The sequence below is a fragment of the Lactuca sativa genome, chromosome 8 (genome assembly GCF_002870075.4).
Source record: "Lactuca sativa cultivar Salinas chromosome 8, Lsat_Salinas_v11, whole genome shotgun sequence".
NCBI lineage: Eukaryota > Viridiplantae > Streptophyta > Magnoliopsida > Asterales > Asteraceae > Lactuca > Lactuca sativa.
The window spans coordinates 183599787-183621100 of record NC_056630.2 but is presented as its reverse complement, the minus strand read 5'-3'; the positions used below and the strand labels follow the sequence as shown (position 1 = coordinate 183621100).

Sequence of the window (21314 nt, the reverse complement as noted above, 5' to 3'; positions counted from 1 at the left end):
TGATTTAGGTGTAAAAACCTTTTACTTTGTGTTTATGATTGAATGAAGCTTTGATTATTAGACTAATTGCTATATTGAATTGTTTATTTGTGTTTAATTTATCTTGCCAAGCTTGTTGAAAGATCCTCATGTGTTAATGATGATTATTTTCTGTTAATTGTTAAGTGAATTGAGTTGCTTGAACATCTGCTCGATTGCTTGTCTCTTATGATTTTTGATGACCATCGAGATTATAAGACTAGAAATAACGAATGTGAAACTAGGATTAATTTGAGAATAAGTAAGTTAATGTGTGAGCCTTGTTTGATGACCATCAACAAGAGGTTAATTAAATGTCTAAATTGATTAACTATATTTACAAGTCTTGCTTGATACGAACTGAACACTAGGAAGCATGTTAGTTTAATCAACTGATCACTGTTTGAATTGACTTGTTTGCTAAAGGATTAGTTATAGTGAACATGAATCTAATCATTTTAGGAATCGGTGAACATGAATAAATGAATTTGTGTATGCAATTGTCTATTTTTTAAGGTGTAATTTGTTTAAACCAAAGTACCTGAAGAGATGTGCTTTCCTGTTAGTTTATCGAAAGTTGTTAATTGTTAGTTTGAGATTTATTAAACCATTTTCTTTATTATTTTCGTGTGACATATAACCTATAACCAAATATATTAAATTAATCCACCGTTCCCTGTGATCGACACCCGACTTACCTAAGCTATACTGTAATCTGACTAGGTACACTGCCTAACATCAGGGGCACATTTTGAAAGACTGTCCGAAGAAGATGGAGGCAGCAAAGCCCAACATTCCACCAAAGCCGAAGGCGAGAGCCTTCCAGATGACACTTGAGGCTGCAAAAGATGAAGTTGATGTCGCTTCAGGTACCTTTCTCGTAAACGAATTACCTGCTCAAATTTTGTTTGATTCTGGAGCCAACTACTCCTTTATTTCGCATGAGTTTGGTAGAAAGCTAGCTTTGCCTGTTGACAGACTAGAATTACTTAAGGACTACGATTGCAAGATACTTTACCACCCCGGTAAAGCTAATGTTGTTGCTGATGCTCTCAGTCGGAAGGTCAATCGTGAAAGGAAAAGGCCAAGAGCGTTGAAAATTGAAGTTGTCTCGACCATTGGGGAAAGTATAAAGAAAGCTCAAGAGGAAGCTTCTGAGAAAAATGACCGAAAGGAGGAACGTTTGGGTAAAACGTTGGTGTTTGGTACAAACGGTCATGGACTGAAGGTATTCCAAGATCGTATTTGGGTACCTAAGTCAGGAGGAATTAGGGATCTTCTGATGGAAAAAGCTCACAAAACCATGTACTCGATTCATCCTGGTAGCACTAAAATGTATAGGGACCTGAAACCCTACTACTGGTGGCCGACGATGAAGCTTGATGTTGCAAAGTATGTGGCTGAGTGTGTGACTTGTGCGAGAGTAAAGACACAACATCAGAAACCGTATGGGAGTTTAGAACCATTGCCTGTGCCTATGGGTAAGTGGGAAGACATTGCTATGGATTTTGTCACTAAACTGCCCAGAACAAAGAATGGTCACGACATGATTTGGGTGGTTGTTGATCGATTCACTAAGAGTGCGAATTTCATAGCAGCCAAGGAGAAATGGTCTATGGAGAAGCTTGCAAATTCTTACGTGAGGGAAATTGTGAGGCTTCACGGTGTTCCGTTAACGATTGTGTCAGATCGTGATAGCCGTTTCACCTCAAGGTTTTGGAAAAGTCTACAAGAGGAAATGTATACCAAGTTATGTTTAAGCACAGCTTACCATCCGCAGACTGATGGTCAGAGTGAAAGAACAATACAAACACTTGAAGATATGCTAAGAGCATGTACCTTGGAATTCCTAGGTAGTTGGGATGAACATTTACCATTGGTAGAATTTTCCTACAATAATAGTTTTCACTCGAGCATTAAGATGACACCTGACCAAGCTTTGTATGGACAGAAGTGTCGTACGCCGTCTTGTTGGCTTGAGGCTGGGGAAAAGCAGTTTATGGGACCAGAGATGGTTCATCAAACTGCTGAAAAGTTGAAAATAATTAGGGAAAGAATGTTAGCAGCTCAGGATCATCAAAAGAGCTATGCTGACAAGAAGCGAAGACCGATGACTTTTGAAATTGGAGATTCGGTTTTGCTTAAAGTCTCGTCGTGGAAGGGACTTATAAGATTTGGTAAAAGAGGAAAGTTGAGTCCAAGGTTTATTGGACCATATAAAGTTCTTCAGAGGATTGGGAACCAAGCTTACAAGCTCAAATTACCAGAAGAACTGAATGGAATTCACAACACTTTTCATGTGTGTTATTTGAGGAAGTTCACGGGAGAAGTTCCTGATATAATTCCAATTTCTGAATTGAGAATTGATGAGAACAAAAGGTTGATTGAAGAACCAGAGGCAATTGTTGACCGAAAGACTAAGAAGTTGCGACGCAAAATGGTTGGGTTAGTACTTGTCCGATGGAAACACTCGAATGGGCCGAATCTCACCTGGGAGACGGAGAGTGATATGTTGAGTCGCTATCCGCATTTGTTTGTGGATGTGTGATTCCGGGGACGGAATCATTCTAAGGTGGAGAGAATTGTAACGCATGTGTTTTCGGGCTTGCCATTTTTAGCAATGTAATAGTCTAGGTTAACCCTTGTAACCCGTTTTGAAATAATAAGATTGTATTATCTGAGTATTATGTGTTTTGTGCTTAATTGATTAATTATGTGGTTTGATTAATTAAGAATAAAAATAAGCGTCGAAATTTAAGTAAAAAATAAACTTGATATCTTTGGTTGATGTTGTAGTAGTTGAAACGAGGTTTCCGAATATATATAGAACGCCCAAATCTGACTTCGTATGAGGAAGTTATGATTTATCGAAGTTTCGGCTTAGCGGTATGCAGCCTGAAATACTCGATTTGAGATCGAGCGGTTTTTAGCCGAAGCAATCTAAACGAGGATCGAAGGTCTCGTTGTTGGTATCGAAGCGATAAAAAGTTAGGCGAGAACGGACGTCAAACGAAGAAGTTATGAATTTATAACGAAGTTTTTCTGTCCCGGCCTATTAAAAATAAATAATAAAAATAAATTTAAAATTAGCCGAAGGAGTCTAAACGAAAGTTGTAGAGCGTAGTCTCACCTTCGCGTGGATATAAAGAACGTCGAAAACGGAGTTCGTATGAGGAAGATATGAATTTCCGAAGTTTATTAAATAATTTGTATTTAAATTTAATTGGAAAATCATCGGACTTATTTTTTTTGGCTTTATAGGGGTACAATGTGAGTTTTTTTGGTCTAAAAGGTCACTGAACCGGCTATTACAAGTTGATAGGGACTAAAAGAGCAGGTCATATCCTAGTTTAGGGACCCATAAAGTCCGACAAAAACTTTAGGGACTCAACGGGTAAACCCTAGAAAGTTCGTAGGGCATTTTTGTCATTTCCCATAATTAAAACAATCTCTTTAAATTAACCATAACTTTTTATGTTTCAATTAAACAGGCTCTTAACTAAATCAGAAAAATTGCATTAAGTTCTGTGTAAAATTCCCAACAATACCCAATACTACTCACAAGCTCGAAAGTGTATAGGTGTGTTTTTTTATAGTTTATATCAGAGTTAAATCCCAAAACGGAACCAATCTGATACTTGTTACTTTTACCGGTTGACAAACATAATTACAAATTTTATTAACTGATTAACTGAAATGATAAAACCCTAGCTAGGTAATCAGACTAACAAGAATTTAAAACCAAACATTCATTAAGCTCAAAACTGAAAATTCTAGATAGAAACACAAAATGAAAATCAGATTTGAAAACTAATCATATGAAAAGTACTAGTCTATGCGGAACTGAAAACTAAGGTTTAGCCAGACATGGCCAAAAACAAAACTAAACTGGATAAAAGAAACATTTACTGATTAATCTTCTAAACTAAATGTGTAAGATGATTCGTAGTCTTCAGATCTTCAAAAGTCATTGAAAGGATCTAAAATCGTCTTCTGAAGTGGTTTTCGTTGTCTGGAATCGTCCATTCGTCGTCAGGAATAGCCTATTTGAGTTACTGGAAGGTTATGTGGGTCTATTTATACATCCAACAGCTAAAACGACGTGCATGTGATCACATGTATGAAAGTTGCGATCACATGTATTGAAGAAAACGTGTCTCGGACCAACTAAATGAAGTACGTTGTTGTTTGAGACATTTTGGCAAAGTTGCGATCACATAAAGAGTAGTTGCAATTGCATAAAGACAATTTTTTCATCCATCTGGATTTTTTGCACGAAAAATCTTCGAAGTCAAGCTGCGAGCCAAACATACGATCACATGCACAAAGTTGCGATTGCGTGGACAAGACATGCGATCGCATGTATTGAATTTTGTGCCTTTTTTATTGTCATTTTTCCTTCCAATCTCTTCTTGACCATTCCTTAACATCCTTCCTTAGTTATACTCCATTTTAAGCTCCAAACGTGCATCAAACTGCTCCTAAAGCACTACTCCACTCGAACTATTTGAAATTGACATAAAAAAAACATGAGCAGTACGAGAGTTTTAATAGAATACATGACCTGAACATAATTTAAATAAATGACATGCAAATATACAAACTATGATTCTAAATGATAATGAAAACTACCTTAAAAGATGCATAAAATGACATCTAACAACCCTCCATACTTATTATTACATATTTAATTTATTTAATTTTATTGTTAGATACTATTTACTTTAAAAAATATTGCATATACTTAAAAACAAAAGAAAAAAAAATATAAAATGCCATATAAAATATGTCACAACAAAATATTTACTAATTAAAAATTAGAGTTTAAAATTGATCAATTTTTAAATAATATTTATGATAATAAGTTTTTACTAAAAATAAATTAATAAAAATTGATTTGTCAAAACTAAAAGACTATAAATGAGATAAGTAATCAATCATTATGGATACTTTAAAACTAACTTTTGGAAAAATAATTTTAACCAATATGAAAATGAAATCGTTATTAAAAGTGGAAAAAATGATTTATGAGAGTAATTAACTTTTTATTTTGTTGGCACTCAGACAATTTTTGTTTTTTTGTACACATTTAACAATTTAGGTTGTTAAATATGTTTACATGTTATTATTATTACTTGAGATATCCGGTAACAATTGTAATATGTGAACACGTTTAACAAATTAAATTGTTAAATATATACAAAAAAAAATACATAAATATGAACAAATGTAAATGATGATTATGATTACCATGGTAAATCATTTTTCGAAGTTTATAAAATCATGTTATTATTTGCATATTAGTATTTATCATTTCTGATTGATTGGGTTTGATTCCTTTCAATTGGGTTTGATTCCTTTCAATTATTGGTCCGGCCTAATTTACTTTTCTTTGGCCTCAAACATAATATATGTTACTGTTCATCGACCTGGTATTACTTCGTTCAATCCGATTCACGACATCAGCTCGTTCACGTTATCTTCTCTCGATCTCAAACTGTTTGACCAGTTCTTTGATTCTAATTCTTCATGAATCTTGTTCATCGTTAATTTTTCTGTGTCGTATCTTTCTTGTACGCTATTAGAATAATAGAATCTATTTCTTCTTCGTTACATCGGTTTTTCTCATTGCTCAATCTGATTTGGATGTGGCAATGATTGATTTAATGAATCGGTTGATAAATTGGACTGTGTATTAGCAAATTCTGGTTAAATCAATGATAAATATGAAGCATTCGAAGTTTTGATGTTTCTAACGCGTTTGTTCCGTAGAAAGAGTCTTATTAAAGCAATTTTGGTTCTTGGTCAAAAAGTGAAGTTGACTTTTGCATTCTTAGTTCCGATAAGCACAAAAAAAAGGTTTCAGATGTTATAAATTATTGTTTGATCTATTTGAAAATGGTCATTGAAGCTTAAGCAGTGAAATTAAAGGTTAAAGGGTGAATTATGATGCTTGGTGATGTCAGATTGAATGAATTTGTATTCATTTATGTGAAATTATTGGCAACTGATTTGAATTTGATTTTAGTCCGTAGAATTAGAATTCATTGAAGATTTTGATATTAGATTTTCATCGTTTAAAAGATCCAAATTTTTTATGAAAATTATTATATTTAGAATATAATTATTGTAATTTTCTTTCTATTATTAAGTTATTATAAAAAAAAATTGATAGCATTTATGAATTTTAAATCCATCTTTTTCTTTTGTTCCGACCCTATTTTTTGAATTATTATAAAAAAAATTGATGACATTTATTTATTTTAAAGCCCATCTTTTTCTTTTGTTCTAACCCAAAATATGTATGGATCCATATGTAATTTATATGGTTTAGATGCTTCATGATTGTTCTAAGTTTTGTCAAAATCAATAGCTAGCTCAAAATGGTGCGTATCTACTATTCTTCATGAGCAAAAGAAAAGTCAAAGCTAATCTAGTCAAAATCGATTCATGATGGTGTGTGTAATGGTTTTTACAAAGGCATCTCATGATTCGTTGCGGTTTGTTATTTTTTGGTCAACTCGATAGCAACATGAAATTTGGATGAATTACTATAGTGAATTGTCAATGAAAGGGCAAACCACAAAAGTCAAAATTGATTGAAGTTATAGGTTGTCCGGATAACTATTAATGGTTTTGATTTTGATTGATGTTAAAGGTCCGAGGCTTTGTATTGGTTGAAATTAAACTGCTTCGTGACCAAATTTGATTCGTATCTGCATGCCTTTGTTGCTTTGTGAAGCACAAAAAATCTTACTCCATCCTTCTTAAAATTATTCTTCACGGACAAAAAACACATATATTAAAAAAAACATTAATTACCATCTATCCTAATAAATAACAAGGACTTTGCCACATGTCATTCTCTCATAAAATTAACCACATGTCATTTTGTCATAATTTGAGATATATTTATTTTCCACTTGTCATTACTTTAATTTTCATTTTCAATATATATCATTAATTTAGTTTCCATAAATTAAACCTACCATAATGACTATTAATTTCAAATTTTAAATTTCAAATTCAATTTCAAATAAATTTACAGTTTAAACCTTTATGTTTAACATTTTGTTATAATTAACCCGTTTAGTACATACTAAACACATAATTTTAATTTATTTATTTTTTGCATGTTTTTTTTTCTAATAATTTTCACTTATTTCAATTTCAAATTCAAATAAATTTTTTATTTAATCGTTCGTACTTAACATTTTGTTTTAATCGACCCGTATAATATACGGGTCTCACAACTAGTTAACTTTATATAATAAAATGACAGTTTTAATCTTTACTTTGCATTTAATGTTCCATTAAATGATTAGCTTGTTAAGTAATAACGAGAGAGTATTTTAGTAAAATGTTATTTATTTTTAGAAGTTGACTATTATTTTGGGACAAATCAAAAAGAAAAGATGAACTATAATTTTGGGACGGGGGAGTATTATTTTAGAAAAAAAAGTTAATTAATTTCTAAAAGTTTTTTTTAATAGAAAAGTCTCAATTATTTAATATTTTGCCAAATTTAAAGAAAAATCATTTTTTATATTTGAACAGAAAATGAGAAATGATGTGATTTTCTCAATATAATGAAACTTTTCTATTCAAAAAAAAAAACAAAACAAAAAAAAAAAAAAACAAAAACAAAAAAAAAAAACAAAAACTTTAGGACTTTATCAAAACATGTCCTAAAAAAATGAGACTTTTCCACGTAAAATCCTATGGAAGAAACATGAAAATTAAGTAATATATCTCCATTCTAATGATTTTAATGTGTATAAGAAGAAAATAACTTAAAAGTAAATAAAATAGCAAAAATAATAATTTTGTCTGAAATAGACATTCCGGAATAAGAAAAAATATTTTGTTTACTATTGATTTCGGAATTAAATTCCGGATTTTTGAGTAAAATTTCGGATTTCAGGAAAAAAAAAACTATGGAATTTCAAGAACAATTCCAGAATTTCGAGAAAAACTTTATTATTTTTATTTAAATTTAAAAAATAGTTAAACAAACATAATAATATTAACTATATAAAATATTGGGAAAACTACAATAAAGTCCCTATATATTGACCTTATAATCGATTTAGCTCTTATATATTTTTTTTATTCAATTTAACCCTTTGACCCGGTCAACAGGTCATCCAATTTTCAAAAATTACATTTTCGGCCCAAATTTCAAAATTTATTACAAATTTGGTCCAAATTTTACATTTTTGGCCCAGATTTTAAATTTTTTTTACAAATTTGGTCTAAAATTTACCCTTTTTTCCCAAATTTTAGAATTTTATTATGAATTCATCCTAACTTTAGTTTTTTTTACTACTTTTTTTCTCAAAAGTTTGTTTCTAATATGTTTTTTCTTTAAAACTCATATTTATACAAAAAAAAACACATTTTCACATAAAAATATTTTTTCTATATAAATACTTTTTTTAAAAACTTTTTTATATATGAAATACCTAATTATAAAAATAGGTTTGGATTATTTGTGTGATTTTTCTTACAAAAATCAATTAAGAAATTAAAAGTAACCCTAAATTATACTATTAAATTATAGTTTGTCAAAAACTAGTTACACTAGTTACCCTAAATTATACTATTAATGTAGAGATTTTAATATGTGTTCTATTTAGTGTGTATTCTTTTTTCTATGAGATTTTAATATAGTTGTTTATATATAGTTTTCAATCTGTTGCATCTTCGTAAATTAAATCATACCTTCAATCACATATATATGACAAAAGGTATGTAAAGTTGTTCTAATCTCATATATGACAATCCATATTGATTTCAGTAGGAGTTCTAATTATCAACGTTTGTAATACTTTTTTACATTTGTTAAATGCCCTTTTCTGCCAAAAACCTCCTTATCGACAAATGACAATTGCTCCATTCTAGATAGTTATTTTTTTTTAATACAACAAACAAAATTGTCACATGAATCCGATTTTACAAAGAAGTTTAAATAAAGAAATCCAAAGTGATTATGAACTATATGTATGAACATGTATTCAGCGGGAAAAAAGAAATATGAAGTTTCCAATATGTAGCATTTTCTATTATTTAAACTTTTCCTATAAATGTTATTAAAGAATAAATAAATAATATTAAAATGAGTGTAACTAGTTTTTGATAAACTATAATGTAATAGTATAATTTAGGGTTACTTTTAATTTCTTAATTGATTTTTTAAGAGAAATCACAGAAATAATCCAAACCTATTTTTATAATTAGATATTTCATATACAAAAAAGTTTTTAAGAAAAGTTTTAATATAGAAAAAATAAGATTTAGGTAAAAATATGTTTTTTTTTGTATAAATATGAGTTTTAAAGAAAGAACATATTAGAAACAAACTTTTGAGAAAAAAAGTTGTAAAGAAAACTAAAGTTAGGATGAAATCATAATAAAATTCTAAAAGTTGGGCAAAAAGGGTAAATTTTGGACCAAATTTGTAAAAAAGGTTTAAAATATGAGTCAAAAGTGTAAATTTTAGACCAAATTTATAATAAAATTTGAAATCTGGGCCGAAAATGTAATTTTTGAAAGTTGGATGACCTGTTGACCGGGTCAAAGGGTTATATTGAATACGATTACCGGTATTTGAGACTTAATTGAATAAAAAAAATATATAAGGGCTAAATCGATTATGAGGCCAATATATAGGGACTTTATTGCAGTTTTCCCTAAAATATTAGTGCATAAAATTAGACATTTTATTGACAAACAGTGACATTAAATATTTCGAAATGTATCTTTCAACGGTGGCTCCATTTTATTGGTATTATGCAACGCTGGCTCCAAAATGAAGAGCCATGTCAGTAAATAAAAAATGTACAAGTTATTTTCAGCTAACGGCAAACAGCCTCTGAAGATAACATTTAAGAAGAATACTCACATTATGATTAGGGATATATACGGATGTTTGATTCGTGAGGTTGGGAGTTACATGTGGCGTGATATCGCTTTTGATAGGGACACATGGAAAGAAGTTTTTGAAGTCGAAATGGTTGGCATGTTCCAATATCTTTTGTGGCATTATTTATAAAGGTATATTTAATATGTTTAGTTTTGATTTATTTTAACCTCTCTGCTTTTTGTAGGCATGGTTTGATTTTGGAGCGATTTCAAATTATCTCATGGCTTCAGTTTATTAGGTGTCACTGAACAATTTGATATGTACGCGGTATAGAGGCCGCAAGAATATTGCAAAAACTCGTTCACTGATTTTGAAGGGGATGTCGAGGCAGCAAGGGCTCCATCCCCTGAATGTATGGATCCGCAGCGTTGGAGTAATGTTATTGACCACTTCTTATCAGCTAAGAATCAAAAACGACTCGTTGAAAACAAAAAATGCTGGAAGAACCAAGTAGTTAAGAATCATGGAGGGATGTGCAACTACGGTAGTGCTTGTTTTAAGAATGTAAGTTACAATAATGATTACTCAATTATAACATATTTGTTAATGTTTATTTAAGTATAAAATATTTTGTAATGTTAAAAATAATTTAAATTGACTTGAAACATTTCATCGTGGGCACGTGAATAAACAATGGGAACTTGTTGTTCCATTAGTTGAAGACCAATATGTAAGTTTTTATTATTTTAAAATGAACTATATTTTTTTTTTGTGTGTGTGTGTATGTTAGTTTTAAAGTATATTGACAACCTTCATGAAATACATAATGCTTTAGTTGTTGACGTTGCCTTACAGACTCAACACATAGCTGACTCCGATGGTGATCCAGACTCAATTCATTGGATCACAATGTTTGAGAAGGTTTTAGGTTCTCGACGGGGGTATGTGAGAGACGTTGGGCCTAAACCTCCTTCTGCAACAAGTGCTCCATCCCAATGGAAGTCACAGTCACAAACACCATAACCAACACTGGTAATTATTAATTTGTTAACAACTTGATGCATTTATAGCAATTTTTGGTAGTTTGTTAAATTGTTAAAGTCTTAATTGATTTGGTGGTTTAATAGTCTGTAAAATTATTAACGACTTAATTCATTTGGTGGTTTGATAGTTTGATAGTTTGTTAAATTGTAAATGACTTAATGTGCTTGTGACTTAATTGTAGGATGTGGATGTAAGTGTTTTTCTTCAAAACCCGACATTTGTGACGATAATTGGAGATATTATCCACTCGTTTAAGAACCAAGTCAACAATGAGGAAAACAACGATGAGGAAGACAAAGACGCATAGTAATTCTTGTTTTTAGTTATGGATGATGTTGATGTTATTTTGGATTTATTAGATAGTTTATGGATGATATATTTGACGTTTACTTTGAATTTATTAAATAGTTTATGTAATGTGGTATATTTGATGTTTTATGTAATGTGGTATCTATTGATTTTTGTACTTTTATCAAATCTTCATTTTGTAATATATAAACTAATATCATAGATAAATCATTTTTCTTTCTTAAAAAAAAACATTAGTAGCGACATCTTTCAGGACGGCATTGACCAATTGCAACGACTCCTACCTCCGTTAACCCTTGCCGAAAAAACTCTGACAGATAGCCGAAATATCAATAGAGATGACACCAATAGCAATGATCATGACATTTAGCGACGACGTCAGTTGCAATGACGAATGAGTGTTAGCTATGAGGTAATAACAACGACCCTTTAGTGATGACATGTCGTCGCTAAAGGTATTAGCGACGTCACGAGGCATCAATTAGGACGTTTTTTTGTTGTCGCTAAATGTAATGTTTTTTGTTGTGTAGCTGAAATCTTCGTAATACAAATAATAAAGTTTTTTTTTGCATAATGTTTTAGTATATGTTTTATGATCAAATACAATTTTTAATTTCAAAACCACAATCATGGTAATAAAAATTGGAGCGTAAAGAACGAAGCGGTTATACAGTAGTATCTTTGAAAAAAATCTATTGATTCTCGATTGCTAGATTCGGCTCCTAAAGCAACTGCTTGGTGTAAAATGATGATCGGGAAGATTAATATGTTATTGTGGAGACTTCGGTTGGGTAGATTGCCTACCAAAGAGAACTTGGTTGGTTAGTAGAGGGGTGCCTATTTAGAACCTAATGTGCCCTTTGTGTTGCTCAGTTCTTAACTATTCTACCGCCAAGGAGTTGATGACTCAACTAGGTAGTCGGTGGTTCTTTCTCCTAATTCAGTTGATGTTAACTGTGTTGAGGTTTTGATTACAGTTTGGAGCAGGCCCAATTTTCTTATATTATGGAGGTCAAGTGTGAAGTGGTCATTAGATCCTTCCTATAGGTTTTATGGTCATATATGACTGACTTGAGTTTTAGGGGCGCGCCTAAAGGAATTACTATGTTAACTATGGAAGTTATGTCTGCTTCCTATCCTTGGTTTAGATGTAGATGCAAAAGGTGTGAGACCTTGAAGTGGGAATCATGAATGCAATTTGTTTGGTTTTTTCTAGCTTCTCACTAGCATTTAATAAAGTCTTGTTATTAAAAAAACAATTATAGCTAAAAGAAAGGAATGATGCATTTTCAATTAGGTCCCAAGTGCAAGAAATAGCAATGTACTTTGGTATTTCTCATATTTAAAGTTCTTTAGTACAAAATAAGTAGAAAGTAAACTACCATTTCTTGTGAAATAAGAATATTTAATTTCAAAGTCTCATATATCTATATAATGATAAATAAATGCATGTTGATTTGTTAATTGTGTTTATCTTCCAAGTGCAAGAAATAGCAATGTACTTTAGTTTTTTTGTCCCAAGTGCAAGAAATAGAAATGTACTTTGGTATCAATAAGTTCATGTTGATTTGGTAATTGTGTTTTTCTCCCAAGTGCAAGAAATAGCTATGTACTTTGGTATTTCTTGTATTTAAGGTTCTTTAGCACAAGTAAGTAGAAAGTAAGCTACAATTTCTTGTAAAACAAGACTATCTACTTTCAAAGTCTCATATATTAATATACTGATCAATAAATGGATGTTGATTTAGTAAATGTTTTTATAATTGTGTTTATGTTCTAAGTTTAAGAAATAGCAATGTACTTTGGTTTTTTGTCCCTAGTTTAAAAATGGCAATGTACTTTGACATCAATAAATGCATGTTGATTTGGTAATTGTGTTTATGTCCCAAGTTCAAGAAATAGCAATGTGCTTTTGGTATTTCTTGTATTTAACTACGAGAAATAACAATGTACTTTGGTAGTTTTTGTTTATGTTAGTTTAACTTATAAGTTTATGTATGCTGTTATTTATTTTGTAGTTTGAAAGTCTCTGTGCAATGCTCAACGAACCGGCATGTAGAGAGGAACTTTATGCTTTTTTTCAATAGAGGAAACCACACAGTGATGATCAAGGAGGAAACGAGGGAAATGGAGTTGATGGTTCGGTGGATAATTAGTTTGTGTTTTGTACGTTAGATTTGTTGTGACATAAATTTATAACACTTTTGTGGTTTAATTATTTTGGTATTTTTATGAGATTATAACACTTAGATGCCTAACTGGATGTTGTTGTGTAATTTATTTATACATTTAATTTCATTACCGGCCTATCGGTTTTTTGACACCTGAAAACTATTGATTTTTAAAAAATTGAAAATATAAAAAAGAATATTATTGGTGACACTATAACCGCCGATATATTTTATTACCAGTGATAGAAGTGTTATCGTCGACAAATATCTATAACGACGACCTTTTAAGCAATAGCGACGACTTCGCCGTTATTACTTATTTTACTAGCGATTATCCCCTCTAATGCCACTTTCTTGTAGTACATGTCAATGAGAAAGGAATTGAAGTGGGCTCAAAGAATGGTAAAAGCCTAATTAAAGGTTTCTAGAACACACCTACCACGTTGCCATCGGTCTCCGACATTCATTATTTTAAATGGGATTTGTTTAAAATATTTGAAGGGAAAAAAATGAGATTTGCGTAAAATAATGCAATTAATGCATGCGTTGATTGTTCATGTCACGCACAAATACTTTTCTTCTTCTATCAAACTTCCAGAGAATTTCAAAATAATGCAATAAAACATTCTAATGGATTAAATAGCTCAAGGCCTAGTCTCGACGACTCATTCAACAGAAAAGTTAGAAATGCGTTTACCGGTGTACGTATTTGAATAAATATATCCCACTTGCATGTCCTTTTTTTATTGTTGGAGTATATATATGTATCGATTGGGTGATTGTTCTTACTCAAATATTTAAGCTACACAGGCATCAAAGCATTGTTTTCTTCTAAAAAAATATATGGAGTATCATAAGTCTATTGTAACTATTTTAATTCCCATACTCGCTTTACTTCTCTCATCGAATTACATACCATGCAAAGCTCAGCTTTCTACCACCTTTTACGATGACTCATGCCCTAATGCACTCACCACAATTAGGTCTTCTATTAATGCTGCGGTGACTAGTGAAAGTCGCATGGCAGCTTCTCTCATTCGCCTTCATTTTCACGATTGTTTCGTTCAGGTTAATTAATAATTTATTTCTTAAATCTTAATCCTCTCTCTCTCTCTCTCTCTCTCTCTCTCATATGCATGACCTTTTTTCCATGCATGGTGCTTCTACATTAGAAGCTATTAAGAACATGAAGATTTAATAGATCAGGTCGATTTTGCAGGGTTGTGATGCATCCATTTTACTAGATGATGCCCCAAGTGAGAAGACTGCAGGAAGGAATGGAGGTGTGAGGGGCTATAACGTTATAGATGATGCAAAAGCTGCTGTCGAGAGCATATGTCCAGGCATTGTTTCTTGTGCAGATGTACTTGCTGTCGCTGCTCGTGATGCTTCTGTAGCGGTAATATATAGCAAAAACTTTATGACCGATGTACATATATAGATAAAATTCAGAGAATCTGCTCGTTATATTTCGACTATAATTAGATTTTTTATGTGTGAAATACGTACATATATAGGTAGATGGTCCTACATGGCCAGTAAGGCTTGGTAGAAGGGATTCAACATCAGCAAACCCAGGTGTAGCTCAAACTGATCTTCCAGTAGCCAGTATGAATTTAGGTCAACTCATTGCAAACTTTGATCGAAAGACACTCAGCGTAAGAGATATGGTTGCTCTTTCAGGTAATGATCACTTACATCGACCCATTTTGATTAAATATCTCCTCGCCTAACAGATGATAAATTATACTTGTTGGCATGCATGCATTCAGGTTCTCACACAATAGGGCAAGCAAGATGTGTTGCGTTTAGGGCAAGAATATACGATAACACCTCAAACATAGATCCTGAATTTGCTAGCAGCCTTAGGAGCAACTGTCCACAGACTGGAGGCAACGGGAACTTGGAGTCACTTGATTTGGTGACACCAAATACATTTGACGTCAACTACTTTAGGAATCTTTTGGAAAGAAGGGGTCTTCTTGCATCAGATCAGGCACTGTTTAATGGAGATTCAACTGATAGCATCGTACAAGAGTACGTCGACAATCCTTCTGTATTTTTATCTGATTTCGCTGCAGCCATGGTTAGGATGGGAGACATTGATCCCCTTACTGGTGCTAATGGGGAGATAAGGACAGTTTGCACTACTGCCAATTAATGATCGATGTATAATATGGCTATCCGTCTACTAAGAATTTTCTTCATTTTATTTATACTTTTATGTATTCATATTTTTCGACCCATTTAAAGTTTATTGCAAGGCTTTGTGTGTTTTTTTTAACAAGTACCCTTCAAGAAAACTCATCAACCTTGAAAGCCACAAGTTGGGTTTTGTTTACTTGACTAACAAAATAGCTAACAAAGTTATGGGTTTAATTAATCTTAGACATATGTAGTGTTATAACGATGCTATAGTTGTATAAACTCCAATTTCCACTCTAATACTCAAAAATCACTTTAGGTATTTAATTATAGTAGCTGTGAACATTTTTAAAGGCAAATGTATAACTAATTCATTTGGTAGAGACTTTGTCTTTTAGGTTGGAGCCAGGTCTTAGGTTTTAATCCGGATATTAATGATTGCTATTAACTTTGTGATACTAACTTTCAGCTATTAACCCATAGTTCAAAGAACAAAAATTAAGCTTAATTAAGAAAACAATAATGTTAGACTATCACAACAAAAAAATGTAACCTTTAGCGATGGCAAAAACGTCGCAATTGATACCTCGTGTTGTCGCTAGTACCTTTAGCGATGACATGTCGTCGCTATTACCTCGTAGCTAATACTCATTTGTCGTCGTAAATGACGTCGTCTCTAATACTCTTCGTCGTTATATGTCTTTGTCGTTATTGGCATCGTCTATTGATATTCCGGCCACCAGTCGGAGTTTTTCCGACAATTCTCCCGGAATCAGTAGTCGTCGCAATTAGTCAATGTCGTCCCTAAAGGTGTCGCTGCTAATGTTTTTTTTTGAGAAACAATTTATTTATGATTTTAGTTTATATATTATAAAATGGAGATTTGATAAAAATACAGAAATAAATACATACCACATTATATAAAACATCAAATATACCACATTACATAAATTATCTTATAAATCCAAAATAAACATCAAATATATCATCCATAAACTATCTAATAAATCCGAAATAACATCATTCATAACATAAAACAAGAAATACTATGTGTCTTCGTCTTCCCCATCATTATTTTCCTTGTTGTTGACTTGGTTCTTAAACAAAATGATAATATCTCCAATTGTCGTCACAAATTTCGGGTTTTGAAGAAAAGCATTCACATCAACATCCTATAATTAAGTCACAAGTACATTAAGTCATTAAAAATTTAACAAACTATCAAACTCTCAAACCACCAAATGAATTAAGTCGTTAGCAATTTAACAAACTATTAAACCACCAAATCAATTAAGTCATTAACAATTTAACAAACTACCAAACTACCAAAAATTACTATAAATGTACCAAATTATTAACAATATAGCAAAGCTAACAAATTCTTTAAGAATTTAACAAGTACCTGTGTTGGTTGTGATGTTTGTGACTGTGACTGTCATTGGGATGGAGCACTTGTATCCGCTGCAAAAGGAGGTTTAGGCCCAATGCCTCTCACATGCCCCCTTCGAGCACCTAACACATTCTCAAATATTACGATCAAATCAATGGAGTCTAGATCACCACTGGAGTCGGCTATGTGATGAGTTTATAAAACAACCTTAGCAACTAAGGCATTCTGTATTTTACAAAGATTGTCAATATACATTAAAACTAACAAAAAAACAATCTACTTCATTTTTAAGTAATAATAACTTACATATTGGTCTTCAACCAAAGGATCAACAAATTGCCTTTTTTTATTCACATACACATAATGAAATGCTTCAAGTCTATTTTCAAATTATGTTTAATATTATAAAATATGTTATACTTGAATAAACATTAAAAAATATGTTATAACCAAATAAACATTATTGTAACTTACGTTCTTAAAATAAACACTCCCGTCACAGGCAGATCCATAAGGTATCACGTGATACCCCTCAAAAACAATTTAGTAGTGTTAATTTTTTCGAAAAAAATCGTTTTATGTTGTGGTTTTATATCGAAAAAAAATTGGGCTACCCTAAAAAATTCTAGGTTATTTCTAAATGGACCAAAATACAAACTATCCCAAATGGCCCAAATTTTTTAATCTCACACCAATTAATTTATTGAAACAAAGAGGTATTAAGCCCAATAGTCCAATTTTAAAAAAATAATCACGATTCACGTAATTGGATTATTCGATCGTCAGGTTGTGCGTCTTCTTAATTGCCGACTTCAAATCGGAAATCGTCTTCTGCCTTACGGCCTTGCTGCGATCGTGGACATCGGACTCGAACATCAAGCATTCTTAATTGCAAAATTCCGGGTACATCCTCCACTCCTCGGATATTCCATCACAATGAAACAAGTTAGTATAACCAAAATACTCATCCCTATTATGTATTTAGGTTAATCAAATTCAATTTTTTTGTTATTATGTTTGAAAAATTAGAAATTAACAATTAACTTTGTTAAATTAGCTACTTAGGGTTAATACTTAATGATTATTTGTTGTTAAAACTTGAAATCAAGTTATGGTTGATATATTTTTATTGTAGATTGTTATTTGTTCATTTGTTGTTGAAACTTGGAATCGAGATTATAGTTGATATATCTTGATAATTGATAATTTGACTGTAGGTTATTAGGTTGTTATTTGTTGACTGTTGTTGAAACTTGAAATCAAGTTTATAGTTCAAATATTTTGATTGTAGGTTGCTATTAAAAGTTTTTTCAAAAGACATTTTGATGTTGGAGACATCAATGGTGAAGGAACTTCCAAAAAAAATAGGGCTAATGAAAGTAATCAAGTTCCACAAACTAATCAAGCAATACTAAACCATAAGAAACACAATCTAACGAAGCTACTCAAGTTCCACAAACTAATCAACCAATGCCAAAACCAAAAGCAACACAATCTTTTGATTTGAATGATCTTCCTTCGGACCCAGGGGATAGGCCAAATATTTCATATTATAATCCTAATCAAATGGATGAAATAAGGAGGGCATATTTGATTAAATGGCCTTGTCAACCAAAGGGGCCTAGTTTTGAATATACATTATTTAATAATAAGCCAAGACGTTTTGTTGTGCAATGGTTTACTGATTTTCCATGGTTAGAGTATAGCATAAAAAATAAGAAGGCATATTGATATGCTAGGGGAACAAGGTGGAAGAGATGCATTTATAACCGAAGGCTTTGACAATTGGAGTAAAAAAGGCTCATTCCGGAAACATATGGGTAATATTCAAAGTGTTGGATTAGTGTCTAAGTCCATAACTATTTTGGTATGTACTTGACTCGATTATAAGCACGGTCCTTTTGGGTTCCCTTCATCATAGCAATATGTAGGATGAATTAAGGAGAGAGATGTTTAATTATGATTTATTAATATATTATAAGAATAATATATTAAAGGAGAAATCATAATGTTTAATTAATATTAGTCAAGAATTAATTAAGAATTAATTTTATGGCTAAAAGAGATTAATTAAACTTAAGGGACTTATTGTGTGACAACCGTTAATCTCCGGTCAAGCCAAAGTCAACTAAAGTCAACAAGTCAAACCGGTCGACTCAATTAGCCCATGGGTTCTAGGGCTTACGTTAGGTAATTACTTCACAACTTGCTATTCTAATGAGAGATCATAAATCGAAAAGTATGTACATCTAGATCTCCTTAACCTAAAAGTGTGGTAAGTGACGAACCAAACCGATAAAACAATGTTGCATACTCATCAGGAGTGTGTAAGATCCTTAAACAAGGCTTAACGGGGTTTACGGACCTTGCATTACGAAGTCGGACACTCACAAATGCCACACACGAAACCTCTGTCAATCATTTTCACTCTATCTCTCTTTATCTAGAATCTCTCCCAAATCTCTCCAAGTATGTCAAATCTCTCCAAGTATGTCAAATCTCTCCCAAATCTCTCTTTGTATGAGAAATCTCTCCAAGAATGTGAAATCTCTCCCAAATCTCTCTAAGTATGTGAAATCTCTCCCAAATCTCTCTTTGTATGAGAAATCTCTCCAAGAATGTGAAATCTCTCTAAGTATGTGAAATCTCTCTCAAATCTCTCTTTGTATGAGAAATCTCTCCAAGAATGTGAAATCTCTCCCAAATCTCTCTAAATATGTGAAATCTCTCCCAAATCTCTCTTTGTATGAGAAATCTCTCCAAGAATGTGAAATCTCTCCCAAATCTCTCTCAAAAGTTCCTTAAACTTTTTTGTAGTCTTTCGGGCCACCCCGACCCTTAACCAGGTAAAAAACGGCTTAAAACGAGGTAAAAACGAGTAAAATAGGCTTAAGGACCCGAAACCCCTCTTAAGGAGCCGAACCCTCTTAAGGAGCCGAACTTGTAAGAAGCGAAGTGTCAGAAGCAAACCTCCCTTTCGGGCCCGAACCTCGCACAAGGCCCAAACCCGAGTCTCGGTCCATTTTGCTACATATTGCCTTTCGGTCTATTTCGCTCCTGCTGCTTTTAGACCGAACCTGCTCTCCGCCTCTTGCTGTTTCGCTTCATTTCGCCTCGCGCCTAGCCTCAGGAGGACCGAACCTCCTGCCCAATCCGAGAAGCCTCGCAGGAAGAGCATTTCTTCCCGGTTTTCGACTACGATTTCATTTTAGCTCCGTTTTTAATTGTTTTAACGCGGGATTTTCACCCAAAACTTTATTTTAACATATAAGGCCCCATATTTATTAATTATCCATGTTTTTGGGGATAAACCTTATCCAAGAAAAGTGGGTGAAGTAAAAGAGGTGGAGTGTTGACTTTTCTTTATTCTATGACATAAGCAACCACTCCCATACCCACTCCATGTCACTATTCACCATCAGCCCATACCTAGTCATTTCATGGTACTTTTCCCACCATTTTTCAGCCACACACTTGGTCAAGGGCAAGAAAACCCTCCTCTCTCCTCACACTTCTCTCATTTTCTCATTCTTCCACCAAAGATCAAACATATTTTCTCTCTCACTTCCTCTCTCTAGAAATTCGAGATTTAAGGGCTGATCTTAGATTTTTCCTCCACATTTGGTAAGTATCTTCCTCCTACACTTAGATATTCTACTATCCTTCATCCAGATAATAGATTGCTTACACAAATATCGTCATATTTGTTGTTAGCTCCTCAAATCTTCAAGCATCTCCCAAGTGTTCTTGAGTTGAACACTTCTTTTCTCTATTATCCATATATTGAAATCACTCAAGTTGAGTTCATAACCCTACATTTTCATGTTTTCTTAAGCTTTTAGGGCGCGGGGGGGGGGGGGGGGGGGGATACAAGTTAAAACTCCAAGAACATAACTAAACTTTTCTAATAGCTTTCATCAGAAAAGTTGGACTCCATTCACGGACTGTTTTGGACAACTTAAACATTTTAGTTTTCAAAACTGTATTAGGTGCAAATAGTTCAAGTTCTTAGCTTTAAAATGACTACTTGCACATCTCCATACGATTTTTCTACAGTTTATGGTGATTTTTACAAAACTGCCTATCATTTCAAACATCAATCCGGACGAGTCTGTGATTATGTAAATTTTCACCCAAGTTGGAGGTCATTAAAAATCATGATAAAATTATGAGTAAACTAGACACATTTTGGGAACTTTCAGAATTTACGGATTTAGTTTTCGACTTCTTATGATTTTTCTATGACTTTTCTAATACAACACAGAAAGGTTAAAAAATTAATTAACAACTTATAACTTTGATAACACTTTGTATTATGTTGAGCAAGGTGTATAACAATAAGTTCTAAAAATTGAATGTGTTTCCTTGTTAG

The 21314-nt window shown here is 32.4% G+C and overlaps 1 protein-coding gene across 1 annotated transcript; it reads left to right on the top strand.

The window, feature by feature from the left end:
- Window positions 1-14188: 14188 nt before the first annotated feature.
- LOC111913134 (basic peroxidase) lies at window positions 14189-15730 on the top strand. The gene is made up of 4 exons (XM_023908862.3): window positions 14189-14475; window positions 14627-14806; window positions 14925-15090; window positions 15180-15730. The coding sequence occupies exons 1-4, from the start codon at window positions 14251-14253 to the stop codon at window positions 15566-15568; spliced, it is 960 nt and encodes a 319-aa protein (XP_023764630.1). The 5' UTR covers window positions 14189-14250; the 3' UTR covers window positions 15569-15730.
- The last annotated feature ends 5584 nt before the right edge of the window (window positions 15731-21314 follow it).